The sequence below is a fragment of the Carcharhinus amblyrhynchos genome, chromosome 18 (genome assembly GCF_965287045.1).
Source record: "Carcharhinus amblyrhynchos chromosome 18, sCarAmb.v2.hapA, whole genome shotgun sequence".
NCBI lineage: Eukaryota > Metazoa > Chordata > Chondrichthyes > Carcharhiniformes > Carcharhinidae > Carcharhinus > Carcharhinus amblyrhynchos.
In genome coordinates, this window is record NC_137341.1 from 1659632 (window position 1) to 1673930 (window position 14299).

The 14299-nt window shown below is 46.7% G+C and overlaps 1 protein-coding gene across 1 annotated transcript in view; it reads left to right on the forward strand.

The window, feature by feature from the left end:
* Nucleotides 1–11760: 11760 nt before the first annotated feature.
* Nucleotides 11761–14299, forward strand: part of LOC145354778 (uncharacterized) — a 29488-nt gene continuing 26949 nt past the window's right edge. The window contains exon 1 of the mRNA XM_080206255.1: nucleotides 11761–12966. Within this exon, the coding sequence (XP_080062381.1) occupies nucleotides 12130–12966 (837 nt within the window). The 5' untranslated portion in view covers nucleotides 11761–12129. The remainder of the gene's footprint in view (nucleotides 12967–14299) is intronic.

Sequence of the window (14299 nt, forward strand, 5' to 3'; positions counted from 1 at the left end):
GTTGCAACTAGAAAGGCTTTGGAAGGTAGCAAACAACTTTCTGCGTTCTTTAGTTTTTAGCCAAAAGCTTGCAGCAGTTGCAGGCAGTTCAAGTCAGATTATCTATGCTTGGAGAAGCTAGAGAGAGAGAAAAAAACTCTCAGCTTTGCTATCAGAAAAGCCGTACAATACAGTAACGTGCAGCAAGCAAACTCAAGAGGAACTTGGGACTGAAGACCTGGAAATAGAAAAGGGACACCAGAGAAAGCTAATAAGGAATAGAACCATAGGGCTGTAAGGCACCCCTCAAGTCTGAAAGAGAGGATCTCCCTTCCACTCTATCCCCAGCATTTCCATAGCCAATCCACCTAACCCGAACATGTTTAGACTGGAGCATCCAGAGGAAACCCACACAGACGGGGAGAACATGCAAACCCCACACAGTCACCCAAGGTGGGAACTGAACCTTGGTTCCTGGTGCCACCAGGTTGTTTGAGTGAGAATAGATAGGTTTTCTAAAAGTAACACTAAAGATTACAATGTCTTAATACATTCTGTGAACAAATTGTAAATTATGGAGAGGATATCAGGATTTTTGTAACAATGAGAGCCGGTTAAGGCAGTGACAACCTGTTGGGGTGATCTGAAATCTTGGCACAGATTTCTCGCTAAAAGCGGAGCAGGAGTTCTGGTCAAAAGAGTCCTTTGGAAAACATACACTAAATTTAGAATACTAAGTGAATGTATTGCTGTAAAAGAAGACTATAAAGTGTATTTAAGGAGTGGAGTTTCAGAACTTCAGATGACAAACATTTTGGGGGAATTAAAACAAAGAATAACACAGCACGGGAAACAGGCCCTTCGGCCCAACGAGCCCATGCCGCCATTTTAACATTGTGAGTTCCCTCTTCCACCCATGACCTTTGTCTACGCCTACTGGACTCCACAGTAAAGGAATTATAACCAGATCAAGGTACGCCTAATTTAGGGACAATTTGTTAACACCAATTCTGAGGAGAAATCCACAGACACTAACTTTGTGTGTTAATGAGACCATTGTAGCTTCAAATGTACTTTGTCATCCGTGTTAATCCTAAAATCCGTGTGTCAATGTTATACTAAAGGAGGAGTAAAGGAGTATTTTATTAAAATCCATTTTTCATGCTTAATAGTTTTTTTTCTTGTCAAAACTCATTAGTGGCCCTGTGACTCTTCCTCCACATTTGATTAAAAATAGTAAAAAGTTTTGGTCTTCAGGTCCAGGGTTTGGTTCTGGGATTTTTCTGTCCGGAGAGATCAACCGGGATCTCACAGGAGTGCACATTTCCATTAAAATAGATAGGGCGGCACAGTGGTTAGCACTGCTGCTTCACAGCTCCAGGGTCCTGGGTTCGAGTCCCAGCTCGGGTCACTGTCTGTGTGGAGATTGCACATTCTCCTCGTGTCTGTGTGGGTTTCCTCCGGGTGCTCCGGTTTCCTCCCACAGTCCAAAGATGTGTGGGTTAGGTTGATTGGCCATGTTAAAATTGCCCCGTAGTGTACTAGGATGCATAGGTTAGAGGGATTAGTGGGTATAATATGTAGGGATATGGGGGTAGGGCTTGGGTGCAGACTCAAAGGGCCTCTTTCTGCACTGTAGGGTCCTATGAATCTAAAACATGTGAAGAGACGGCCATTGGAGATGGGAGGATATCGGAGATTGTTTTAAATAATGGGACGTCCCTGGTAATGTAAAAGATTGAGGAATGATACTAATGTTTTTTCTCTTTTAATTCACAGGTTTTAAGTCGGTCTGCCTTGTTGTCCAACGAGGGGCATACACGCGATGGGTCGTACTGGGGCTGCTCTTGGATGTTCGAGAGTAGCCTAGTGCTTCATGTCGTTAGTGTGTGCCTAAACTGGACCAGATACTGGGCAACACGACAGCTCAGTGACTATCGCTGATTGCTGTGCAGACACATGGATTGGGGCCGGTGTCTGTGGGAGTTTGCGCATCCTCCCCGTGCTTGCGTGGGTTTTCTCCGGGTGCTCCGGTTTCCCAAAGATGTGCGATTGGGCTGATTGGAGGTAATAAATTGTCCCTAAATTAGTTTTCCCTCAATGTGGAATGCCATAAAACAATAGATAGGGGTCATGGGTGGAGAGGGGGACTGGTAATGTTAAAATGGCGGCGCGGGCTCGTTGGGCCAAAGGGCCTGTTTTTGTTCTTTGTTCATTCAGCACTTCACACATGTTCCATCACTCACTATCAACATGGCTGATCATCCAACTCAATAACCTGTTCCCTCTGACCTCTTTTCTCCTGGGAGATATATCTCAATCCTTCTTGAAAACCACACAATGTTTTGTCCTCGATTGCTTCCTGTGGTAGAGGATGGCACAGCCTCACCACTCACTGTGCACAAAATTCCTTTTCATCTCAGTCCTAAATGGTTCACCCTTTATCTATAGACTGTGAGCCCCACTTCTGGACATCTCCACCTCAGGAACATCCTTCCCTGTCGAGCTCTGTTAGAATTCTACAGGTTTCTCTGAACCTCCATGTTTTTTTTCTTGCAAACAATCCACAAGCGCATTTAATTTGTCCTGAGCACTAAATAGTGTTTCTCCCACCACTCCAGGTAGATCTAAAATAAATACAGAAAGAACTGGAAAAACGCAGCAGCATCTGTGGAGAGAGAAACAGAGTGAATGTTTCACGTCCAATGTAACTCTAGTTCAGAACTAAAGAGAGGGAGAAATGTGATGGGTTTGATGCTGGTGAGAGAGGGAGGGAGGGTCAGGGAGAACAAGTCAGGGATTGGTTAGAGGGCGGGTGAGATTAAATGACTAAATGTCCTGGAACAAAAGGCAAAGGGAGAGGGTAATGGCTGAAGTAAAGAAACAAAGCATTGGCCCAGAGTAAGTGTTAATGGCGGAATAAAGGACAGCTCTGTCTGGGAGCAAAAAAAAGGAAAACAAGATGGAGACTGGCACTCGGCAAAAAAACATCAAAACGGGGGAGAGAGTTCAGGGTGTGAAGTTGTTGAACTCAATGTTGAGTCTAGAAGGTTGTAAAGTGCCTCATTGGAAGATCAGGGGCTCTTCGTCCAGCTTGTGTTGGGTTTCTCCAGAACATTCCAGCAGAAATGTGGACGTGAGAGCAAGTTAGTGAACATTCCTCTTCCAGTCCCACAGCAGAGTCAACTGGCAAAGCTGGAAACACAGGAACCACTTCCTGGTGAACGTCCACAGCAGCACTGACCCTCTGCCATGTTCTCAGTAACGGTTGCTGACTCTGAAACTCCTCCTGACTCGGGGTCACACTGCGAGTGAATATGGTCATGGTGTCCATGATGGGAGCACCTATCTGTTCATGAGAGATCTTGGGGTTCATATCCACAGATCTCTTAAGGTTGCTACTCAAGTGGATAGAGCCGTGAAGAAGGCTTATAGTGTGTTAGCGTTTATTAACAGGGGGTTTTGAGTTTAAGAGCCGTGGGGTTATGCTGCAACTATACCGGACCTCAGTGAGACCACATTTGGAATATTGTGTTCAGTTCTGACCACCTCATTATGAGGAAGATGTGGAAGCTTTGGAGAGAGTGCAGAGGAGATTTACCAGGATGCTGCCTGGTTTGGAGGGTAGGTCTTATGAGGAAAGGTTGAGGGAGCTGGGGATTTTCTCTTTAGGTGAAGAAAGATGAGAGGCGACTTAATAGAAGTTTATAAGATGATGAGTTGGATAGATAGAGTGGATGTTCAGAGACTATTTCCTCGGATGGATGTAGCTGTTACTTGCGGCCACACTTGGAGTACTGTGTGCAGTTCTGGTCCCCACGTTACAGGAAGGATGTGGAGGCTTTGGAGAGGGTGCAGAGGAGGTTTACCAGGATGTTGCCTGGTATGGAGGGAAGGTCCTGTGAGGAGAGACTGAGTTATTTGGGGTCATTGTTTTTTAACTGGTAGGCGCAACATCGTGGGCCGAAGGGCCTGTTCTGCGCTGTAATGTTCTATGTTCTATAACTATAAAGTTCATGGTGGGAGATATTGGAGGGATGTCCGAGGTAGATTCTTTACTCAGAGAGTGGTTGGGGTGTGGAATGCACTGCCTGCTGTGATAGTGGAGTCGGACACTTTAGGAACTTTCAAGCGGTTATTGGATAGGGACATGGAACACACCAGAATGATAGGGAGTGGGATAGCTTGATCTTGGGTTTGGACATAGCTGGGCACAACATCGAGGGCCGAAGAACAGTACAGACTCTATGTTCTATCCAGACTGTCCGTATAACTCAAATCATCAAGTCCCAGTAAAATCCTAGTAAATCTCTTCTGCACTCTTTCTAGTTTAAGAATATCCTTAGTATAATAGGATGACCAAGTGTGGCCTTACCAATGTCTTATACAACTTCAACAAGACGTCCCAACTCCTGTATTCAATGTCCTGACCAATGAAACCAAGCATGCTGAATGCCTTCTTCACCACTCTGTCCATTTCTTATTAGAAATTTTAGCCTTAATTTTCTGTAACGCACATCAAAGGTTATTGCAGTAAATAAAAGTTCATGCTGCGGGGATAACATATTGGTGTGAATGGGAGATTAGCTAACAGGAAACACTGACAAAAATCACTCATTTCCCGGTTTAAGAGAGAGAGAGAGAGACCTGGGCCAATCTTTCCAGAGTCTGCTCAGGGGACAAACACTCTGCTGGTTGGAGTCGTACCTGGTACATAGGAAGATGGTTCAGCTCCAGCTCCACGACATCTCTGCAGGTGTCCCTCGCGATAGAGTCCAAGGCCCAACAATCTTCATCAATGACCTTCCCTCCATCATAAGGTCTAAGTGGGGATGTTCTCTGATGATTGCACAATGTTCAGCACCATTCACCACTCCTCAGTTACTGAATCAGTCCATGTTCAAATCAGAAGGTTCACCAGGCTGATACCGGAGATGAGGGGGTTAGCCTATGAGGAGAGATTGAATAGACTGGGTCTGTACTCGTTGGATTTTAGAAGGATGAGGGGGGATCTTATAGAGATGTATAAGATAATGAAGGGGATGGATAGGGTAGAGGTAGAGAGATTCTTCCCGCTTAGAAAGGATAGCAGAACTAGAGGGCACAGCCTCAAAATAAGAGGGGGGGGGCAGTTTAGATCGGAGTTGAGGAGGAACTTCTTCACTCAAAGGGTGGTGAATCTCTGGAATTCTCTGCCTGTTGAAGTGGTGGAGGCTACCTCGCTGAATATATTTAAGTCACGGGTAGATAGGTTTCTGACAGACAGGGGAATTAAGGGTTGTGGGGAGAAAGCAGGAAAGTGGAACTGATCCACTTCAGATCAGCCACGATCTTACTGAATGGCGGGGCAGGCTCGAAGGGCTAGATGGCCTACTCCTGCTCCTACTTATTATGTTCAAATGCAACAAGATCTGGACAATACCCAGGCTTGGGCTGACAAGTGGCAAATAACATTCATGCCACAAAAATGCCAGGCAATGACCATCACCAATAAGAGACGCTCTGTGCACTGCTCCTTGACATTTAATGGTATAACCATCACTGAATTCTCCATTGTCAACATCCTTGGGGTTAACGTTGACCAGATACTGAACTGGAAACACACTTCCTTTCCCTTCAGTTGCTGCAAGTCCCCAGTTTCCCCCCAGAATGAGGAAAGAAATGGAAAGGGGGAGTAAAGAAAGTGTTTTACTCACAGATGTGGGAGACAGGAGGAAGTTTCAGTCTGTCTGAAGCTCAATCTTCATTCACACAAAGTCCGCGCTCTGATTGGCTGGAGGACCAGAGTCCTTCCGGTCCTCCAAGTCTTCCCATTGGTCAAAGCCTGTGAGGGGTAGTGAATCAAATGAGTTCGTGTGCGGAATTTCAGGTGAATGCGCATGTGCGAACTTTTCGGGGGATGCGCATGTGCGAACTTTTCGAGGGATGCTCGTGGGGACTTTTTGGGTGAATGCGCATGTGCGGATTTTTGGCTGAGGGGCGGGGCCGGCGCGCTGACCATTGTCTGTCCGGGTCTTGCAGCCTTTCCCATTGGACAGCAGCTCAGCGCGGCTGGAGGGGAAGTCCCGCCCACCCCCACATGAGGCTCCGCCCCTCACTGTCTATCTGAGCGGATTGACCAATGGGAACCATGCAAGACCGGAAGGACTCTGCACCTCCAGCCAATCAGAGCGTGGGCGTTGTGTGAATGCGGAAGTTGGTCAATGAGTTTGTTCAGCAGCTTCTCACTGCCCAGGAAAGCTGCTGCTTCTCTCTCTGTGAATGGAGATTGAGCTTCAGACTCAAACCTCCTCCTGTCTCCCACATCTGTGAGTAAAACACTTTCTTTACTCCCCCTTTCCATTTCCTTTCTCGTTTTGGGGAAAATTGTTTATTTGCAGCAACTGAAGGGAAACAAAGTGAATCCAGGGAGGGTGCAGACTCTGGAAAGATTGGTCAAGGTATTTCTCTGTCTTTTAAAGACATTATGTGGAAATGACGGCGTTGGACTGGGGTAAACACAGTTGGAAGTCTCACAACACCAGGTTAAAGTCCAACAGGTTTATTTGGTAGCAAGAGCAAATAGCTTCCGGAGCGCTGCTCCTTCGTCAGGTGAGTGGGGAGTTCTGCTTACAAACAGGGCCAATAAAGAGACACCCTTTGTCTTTATATGTGTTTTCTAATGGCTTTTGCTACCAAATAAACCTGTTGGACTTTAACCTGGTGTTGTAAGACTTCTTACTGTTTTAAAGACGTTGACATCCTTTGCAGTGTTCCACAGTAACTAGAATTGTGTGTTCTGACAGTACCGAGGTTTGTAAATTCTTTTTACAGGATATCAGAAGGGGAGGATTTGCTGACAGAAATGTCAAGATTCAACAGAGTCACTTCATTCATGGGAGCTGAATATCATCTGCTTTGAATTGAGAAGAAGAAACATTTGTCTGCTTCAATTGGCTTGAAACCCAAGTGTAAACAGAAAAGTATTAAGGTACAAGCAACCTGAATATTCCAGTGCGTTTATTGTGAAAACTTCAGGAGAGACAGGCATTCAGATAGTGGAAAAACCATGGAAATGTGGTGATGGGGACTGTGAAAAGTCATTTTGTTCCCCATCAATGCTGGGAATTCATTGAGGCATTCACACTGGGGAGAAGCCATTCACCTGCTCCAGTTGTGGGAAGGGATTCACTTGGTTATTGATTTTGCAGACACACTAGTGAGTTCACACTGGGAGAGACTGTTCATCTGCTCTGACTGTGGGAAGGGATTTACTCAGTCACCACGCTTGCTGATACACCAGCGAGTTCATAATGGAAAGAGGCCATTCACTTGCCCCATGTATGAGGAAGGATTCTAGAAAGTGAGTAGAGATAGACTCACTGGTCTATAATTTCCAGGGCTAACGTCAGTGGTTGGTAAGTAGATGGAGAAGATCCTGAGAGGCGGGATTTATGAACATTTGGAGAGGTATAATATGATTAAGAATAGTCAGCATGGCTTTGTCAAAGGCAGATCATGCCTTACAAGGCTGATTGAATTTTTTGAAGATGTGACTAAACACATTGAAGGAAGAGTAGTAGATGTGGTTTATATGGACTTCAGCAAGGCATTTGATAGGTGCCCCATGCAGGGCTTATTGAGAAAGTGAGGGGGCACGGGGTCCAAGGGGACATTACTTTGTGGATCCAGAACTGGCTTACCCACAGAAGGCAATGAGTGGTTATAGATGGGTCATATTCTGCATGGAGGTCGGTTACCAGTGGAGTGCTGTTCTGGGACCCTTATTCTTTGTGATTTTTATAAATGACCTGGATGAGGAAGTGGAGGGATGGTTTAAGAACAAAAAGAACAAAGAACAAAAACAGCCCAGGAAACAGGCCCTTTGGTCCAACGAGCCCACGCCGCTATTTTAACATTACCCCCTCCACCCACGACCCTTATCTATTGTTTTATGGCCATCCAGATTGAGGGAAACTAATTTAGGGACAATTTATTACCTCCAGTCAGCCTAATAGCACCTCTTTGGGGTGTGGGAGGAAACCGGAGAAAACCCACGCAAGCACAGGGAGAATGCGCAAACTCCCACAGACACTGGCCCCAATCCATGTGTCTGCACTGCTATCAGTGATAGTCACTAAGCTGACATGTTGCCCAGCATCTGGTCCAGTTTAGGCACACCCTAACGACATGAAGTACTAGGCTATTCTCGAACATCCAAGAGCAGCCCCAGTACGACCCATCGCGTGTATGCCCCTCGTTGGACAACAAGGCGGACCGACTTAAAACCTGTGAATTAAAAGAGAAACACGTTAGTATCATTCCTCATCCTTTTACATTACCAGGGACGTCCCAATGCTAATGAACCTTGTTTAAAACAATCTCCTATATCCTCCCATCTCCAACCCACTCATGTGCCTGTCTAAGTAACTCTTAAACAACTCCAGCGTGCCTGCCTCCACCACCTTACTTGGCAAAGCATTCCATACCCCCACTACCCTCTGTGTGAAAAACCTCCCTCTAATATCTGTGTTATACCTCTCCCCCCTCACCCTAAGCCCGTGGCCCCTCGAACTGCGTGTTTCTAACATGGGAAAAAGCTTACCACTGTTTATTCTATCTATACCTTTCATAATCTTATACACCTCTATTAGATCCCCCCTCAGTCGCCGTCTTTCAAGGGAAAACAGCCCCAATTTGCTCAATCTTTCCTCATAACCCAGCCCATCCATACCAGGGAACATCCTGGTAAACCTCCTCTGCACTCTCTCCAGGGTCTCCACGTCCTTCCGGTAGTAAGGCGACCAGAACTGGACACAGTACTCCAAATGCGGCCTAACCAATGTTCTATACAACTGCAACATTAGCCTCCAGCTCTTATACTCTATACCCCTTCCTATAAAGGCTAAGCTGTGGTTAAGAAGGCAGATGGTGTACTGGCCTTCATCAATCGAGGAATTGAGTTTAGGAGTCAGGAGATAATGTTGCAGCTTTATAGGCTGGTCAGATCCATTACCTCATTTCAGATCTGGTCAGATCCCATTTGGAGTACTGTGCGCAATTCTGATTGTCTCATTACAAGAAGGATGTGGAAGCCATAGAAAGGGTGCAGAGGAGATTTGCAAGGATGTTGTCTGGATTGGGGAGCATGCCGTATAGGATAGGTTGAGGGAGTTTGGCCTTTTCTCCTTGGAGAGATGAAGGATGAGGGGTGACCTGATAGAGGTATATAAGACGTTGAGAGGTATTGATCGAGTGGATGCTCAGAGGCTATTTCCCAGGGCTGAAATGGTTGCCACAAGAGGACACAGGTTTAAGGTGCTGGGGAGTAGGTACAGAGGAGATGTCAGGGGTAAGTTTTTCACTGAGTCACCACTCATGGAATTGGCTGCCAGCAACAGTGGTGGAGGTGGATTCGATAGGGTCTTTTAAGAGACTTTTAGATAAGTACATGGAACTTAGTAAGATAGAGATTACTAGGCTTCCCTATAACCCACTAAGGTAGGGACATGTTCAGCACAACTTTGTGGGCTGAAGGGCCTGTATTGTGCTGTAGTTTTTCTATGTTTCTATGATTCATCCATCCTGCAGAAACACCAGAGAGCTCACACAGGGGAGAGGCCGTTCATCTGCATGATGTGTTGTAAAGAATTCACTCATTCATCCACCCTGCGAACACACAAGTGAGTTCACACTGGGGAGAGGCCATTCCCCTGCTCTGTGTGTTGGAAGGGATTCACCCGGATATCCCGTCTGCTGAGACACCAGCGAGTTCACAAGTGATTCCAGGGGTTGGATTCTGCTGTTAATCACATCCAGGACTGAACCATGTTCACTCTGACAGTGGATGAAGTGGGAGGGTTTCTTTCTGCTGGACTGGCCCGTCTCACAACTTTACTTCAACATATCCTTCTATTCCTTTCTCCCTCCTGTGTCTATCTAGCTCCTCCTTCGATGTATTTCATGCTGTTTACCTCAACAGCTCACTGTGGCAGTGAGTTCCACATTCTCACCACTCACTGCGAAAAGAGGTTTCTCACTGAAATCCCTCATGGATTATTAAACCTCTTCATAATCTTAAAAGATTTCTATCAGGTCACCCATCATTCTTCTAAGATCGAAAATAAATACATTTGTCTCTGTTCCACTGATCTCCAGCACAGGGCCAGACCAATTGGCTCAATTGGTCTTAATTGTATGTAAAGAATATGCAATGAAGATAAATGTACTGGCGAGAGAGATCTTCAAGCCCTGAGCCTCAGTATTTGAAGTTGGGTAGCACAGTGGGTTAGCACTGCAGCTTCACAGCTCCAGGGTCCTGGGTTCAATTCCCAGCTCGGGTCACTATCTGTGTGGAGTTTGCACATTCTCCTCGTGTCTGCGTGGGTTTCCTCCGGGTGCTCCGGTTTCCTCCCACAGTCCAAAGATGTGCGGGTTAGGTTGATTGGCCATGCTAAGAAATTGCCCCTTAGTGTCCAGGGATGTGTAGGTTAGAGGGATTAGTGGGTATAATATGTAGGGATATGGGGGTAGGGCCTGGGTGGGATTGTGTTCGGTGCAGACTCAATGGGCTGAAGGGCCTCTTTCTGCACTGTAGGGTTCTATGATTCTATGAAGTTGTATAAGGGATTGTATAGAATCAGATAAAGGGATAGTATGGAACAGTTTTATTGTATTCCTGTTTAAGATAATGAGAGAAGGTGGTGTCAGTAATTGGGGATCCAAATTGACCAATTGTCATGTTACAACAGGCCCAACTCTGAAATGAGGTAATGGTCACTTTGGGGATAAAGGTTTCGAAGGTCTTCCTTGCTAACCGAGTACTGAAGATTTTGGCCTTTATAGTGAGGGGGATAGAATATAAAAGCAGGGAGGTCTTGCTGCAACTGTACAGGGCACTGGTGAGGCCGCAGCTGGAGTACTGTGTGCAGTTTTGGTCGCCGCACCTGCGCAAGGATATTTTGGCCTTGGAGGGAGTGCAGAGGAGGTTCACTGGGCTGATATCAGACATGAGGGGGTTGGACTATGAAGACAGACTAAATAGACTGGGTCTGTACTCGTTGGAGTTTAGAAGGATGAGGGGGGATCTTATAGAGACGTATAAGATAATGAAGGGGATGGATAGGGTAGAGGTAGAGAGATTCTTCCCGCTTAGAAAGGATAGCAGGACTAGAGGACACAGCCTCAAGATAAGGGGGGGGGGGGGCTGCAGTTTAGATCAGAGTTGAGGAGGAACTTCTTCACTCAAAGGGTGGTGAATCTCTGGAATTCTCTGCCCGTTGAAGTGGTGGAGGCTGCCTCGCTGAATATATTTAAGTCACGGGTAGATAGGTTTCTGACAGACAGGGGAATTAAGGGTTATGGGGAGAAAGCGGGAAAGTGGAACTGATCCACTTCAGATCAGCCATGATCTTATTGAATGGCGGGGCAGGCTCGAAGGGCTAGATGGCCTACTCCTGCTCCTATTTCTTATGTTCTTATGTAACCTGTTGAACTTTAACCTGGTGTTGTTAGACTTCTTATTGTGTTTACCCCAGTCCAACACTGGCATCTCCTTTATCATGTCCAGGACAGGAAGCAGTGAGCATGGATCTGTCAATCAGCCTCAATCAGCACCTTCAGGAGAATTGGGAGGGTGAATATTAGATCCAGCAGAGTGAGAATGGAGGGAGAGGGATGGAGATTTACAGCTTTTGGGGAATGAGAGAGGAAAGAATGTTCCACAGAAACTAGAATTGTCTGTTCTGGATTTCTATCCTGTACTGACACTAATGAATTTTGTAAACTCCTTTTACAGGATGTCAGAAGCTGAGGATTTACAGACATAACTCTCAAGCCAAATGTCACATTGCGATCCGACAGAGTCACTCAATTCATTGGGACCTGACTATTATCGATCTTTGGATCTAGAAGGAGAAATATTTCTCGGTTCTGTCTGCTTCTCAGAATTTTAGATATCAGTGTGACTGGAAAAACGTAGACAGACACACACACACAAATACACCTGAGTGAGAGTGTCCCAGTGCAGTGAGTGTGGAAAGAGCTTGAATCAGTTACACAGCCTGAAAATACATGGCAGCATTCACAGCGGGGAGAGACTGTACCCGGGTTCTGGGTGTGGATCAGTCTTCAAGTCATCATCAAATCTGAGTCACAAGAGCAACCGGAATCATGGAGAAACCATCTGAAAGTGAGGATTGTGGAAAAGCGTTCATATCCCCATCTCGAATGGAAGTTCCTGAATGCATTCTCACTGCAGAGAGACCATTCACTTGCTCTGTGTGTGGGAAGGGATTCGCTCAGTTATCCAACCTGCGGAGACACAAAATCGTTCACATCAGTGAGAGACCGTTTAAGTGCTCCGACTGTGGATTTGGCTTCAAGAGCTCTGGAGAGCTGGTGTCCCACCAGCGCATTCACACCGAGGAGAGACCGTTCAGCTGTTCTCACTGCACAAAGAGGTTTAAATGGTCAACCACGCTGCGAAAACACCAGCGGGTTCACACGGGGGAGAGGCCGTTCACCTGCTGTGTGTGTGGGAAGGGATTCAGTCAGTCCTCCAAACTGCGGCTACACCAACGCATTCACACCGGGGAGAGACCGTTCGTCTGCTCTGTGTGCGGGAAGGGGTTCACCCAGTCGTCCAGCCTGCTCACGCACCAGCGTCTTCACACCGAGCAAAGACCATTCACCTGCGCAGAGTGTGGGAAGGTATTCACTCAGTCGTCTGCCCTGCTGATGCACCAGCGTGTTCACAGTGGGGAGAGGCCGTTCACCTGCCCCGTGTGTGGGAACAGATTCACTCGGTTATCCAGCCTGCAGAGACACGAAGTCACTCACTCCCAGGAGAGACCCTTTAAATGCTCTGACTGTGGGAGTGGCTTCAAAATTGCTGAGCATCTGATGGACCACCAGCGCACTCACACCGGGGAGAGACCGTTCAGCTGCTCTCTCTGTACAAAGAGGTTTGGAAGGGCTTGCACACTGAAAAGACACCAACGAGTTCACGTTGGGAGAGGCCATTCACCTGCTCTGAGTGTGCAGAAGGATTCACTCAATATTCCACCTGCTGAGGCACAACCTCACTCACACCCAGGAGAGACCTTTTAGATGCTCTGACTGCGGGGTTTTCAAAAGTTCTCAGGATCTGATGATCCACCAACAAGCTCACACTGAGGAGAGACCATTCAGCTGCTCTCTGTGTGGGAAGGTCTCCTGCAGAGACCTCAGCAAAGTCACAAGTGATTCCAGGGGTTTGGATTCTGCTGTTAATCACACCCAGGATTGAACCATGTTCATTCTGACAGTGGGTGAAGTGGGAGGGTTTCTTTCTGCTGGACTGGCCCGTCTCACAACTTTGCTTCCAGTGGGCTGAGCCTGGGAGAGCACATTTCCTCTGAAATGATCCACAAAAGCTGATGAAGGACTTTTATTTTATCCTGGAGAATAAATAGGGTTTTTCCCACCACTACAGGTAGATCGAAAATAAATACATTAGTCTCTGTTCCATTGAGTCTCCAGCACAGGGCCAGACCAGTCGGCTCAATTGGTCTGTGTCAGTATTTATGCTCCACATGAGCCTCCACCCACCCCTCTTCATCTCCCCCATCAGCAAATCCTTCTGTTCCTTTCTCCCTCATGTATGTATCTAACTTTCCCTTCAATGTATTCACGCTGTTCACCTCAACCACTCGCTGTGGGAGTGAGTTCCACATTCTCACCACTCGCTGGGTAAAGAGGTTTCTCCTGAAATCCCTATTGGATTATTGAACCCCCTTCATAATCTTAAAGATATCCTCAGCTCACCCTTCAGTCTTCTCTTTTCCAGAGAAAAGCAGCCCCAGCCTTTCCTGAGGGTGAAATGCTCTCAGTTCTGGGATTATTCTCGTGAATCTTAGTTTCTCCTTCTCCAGGGCCTCGATTTCCTTTTTCTAAACGGAGATCACAAATGTTGACGGTGCTCCCAGTGCAGTCTGAACCTGGTTCCAAACAAGTTGGACACAACCTCCCTGCTTTTCAATCCTATCCCTCTGGAATGGAACCCGATATATGGGCTCCAGACTTTTGGAAAGATGTGAAGTACTTGGAGCGGGTGCGGAGGAGATTTATGAGAATGGCTCCAGGGACGAGGGACTTCAGTGAGTTGGAGAGACCGGAGCAGCTGAGATTTCTCTTTAGATCAGACAGGAATTAAGATTGGGAATGAGGCCACTCAGCCCGTTGAGTCCATTCCAGCTGTCTGTAGACCAAACCATTGCATCGTTCTATCCCTGTGGATGTGTTTCCCTCAAATGCCCATCCAATTTCCTTTTCAAAAGAGACCATCTTCTCTGCTGCTTGT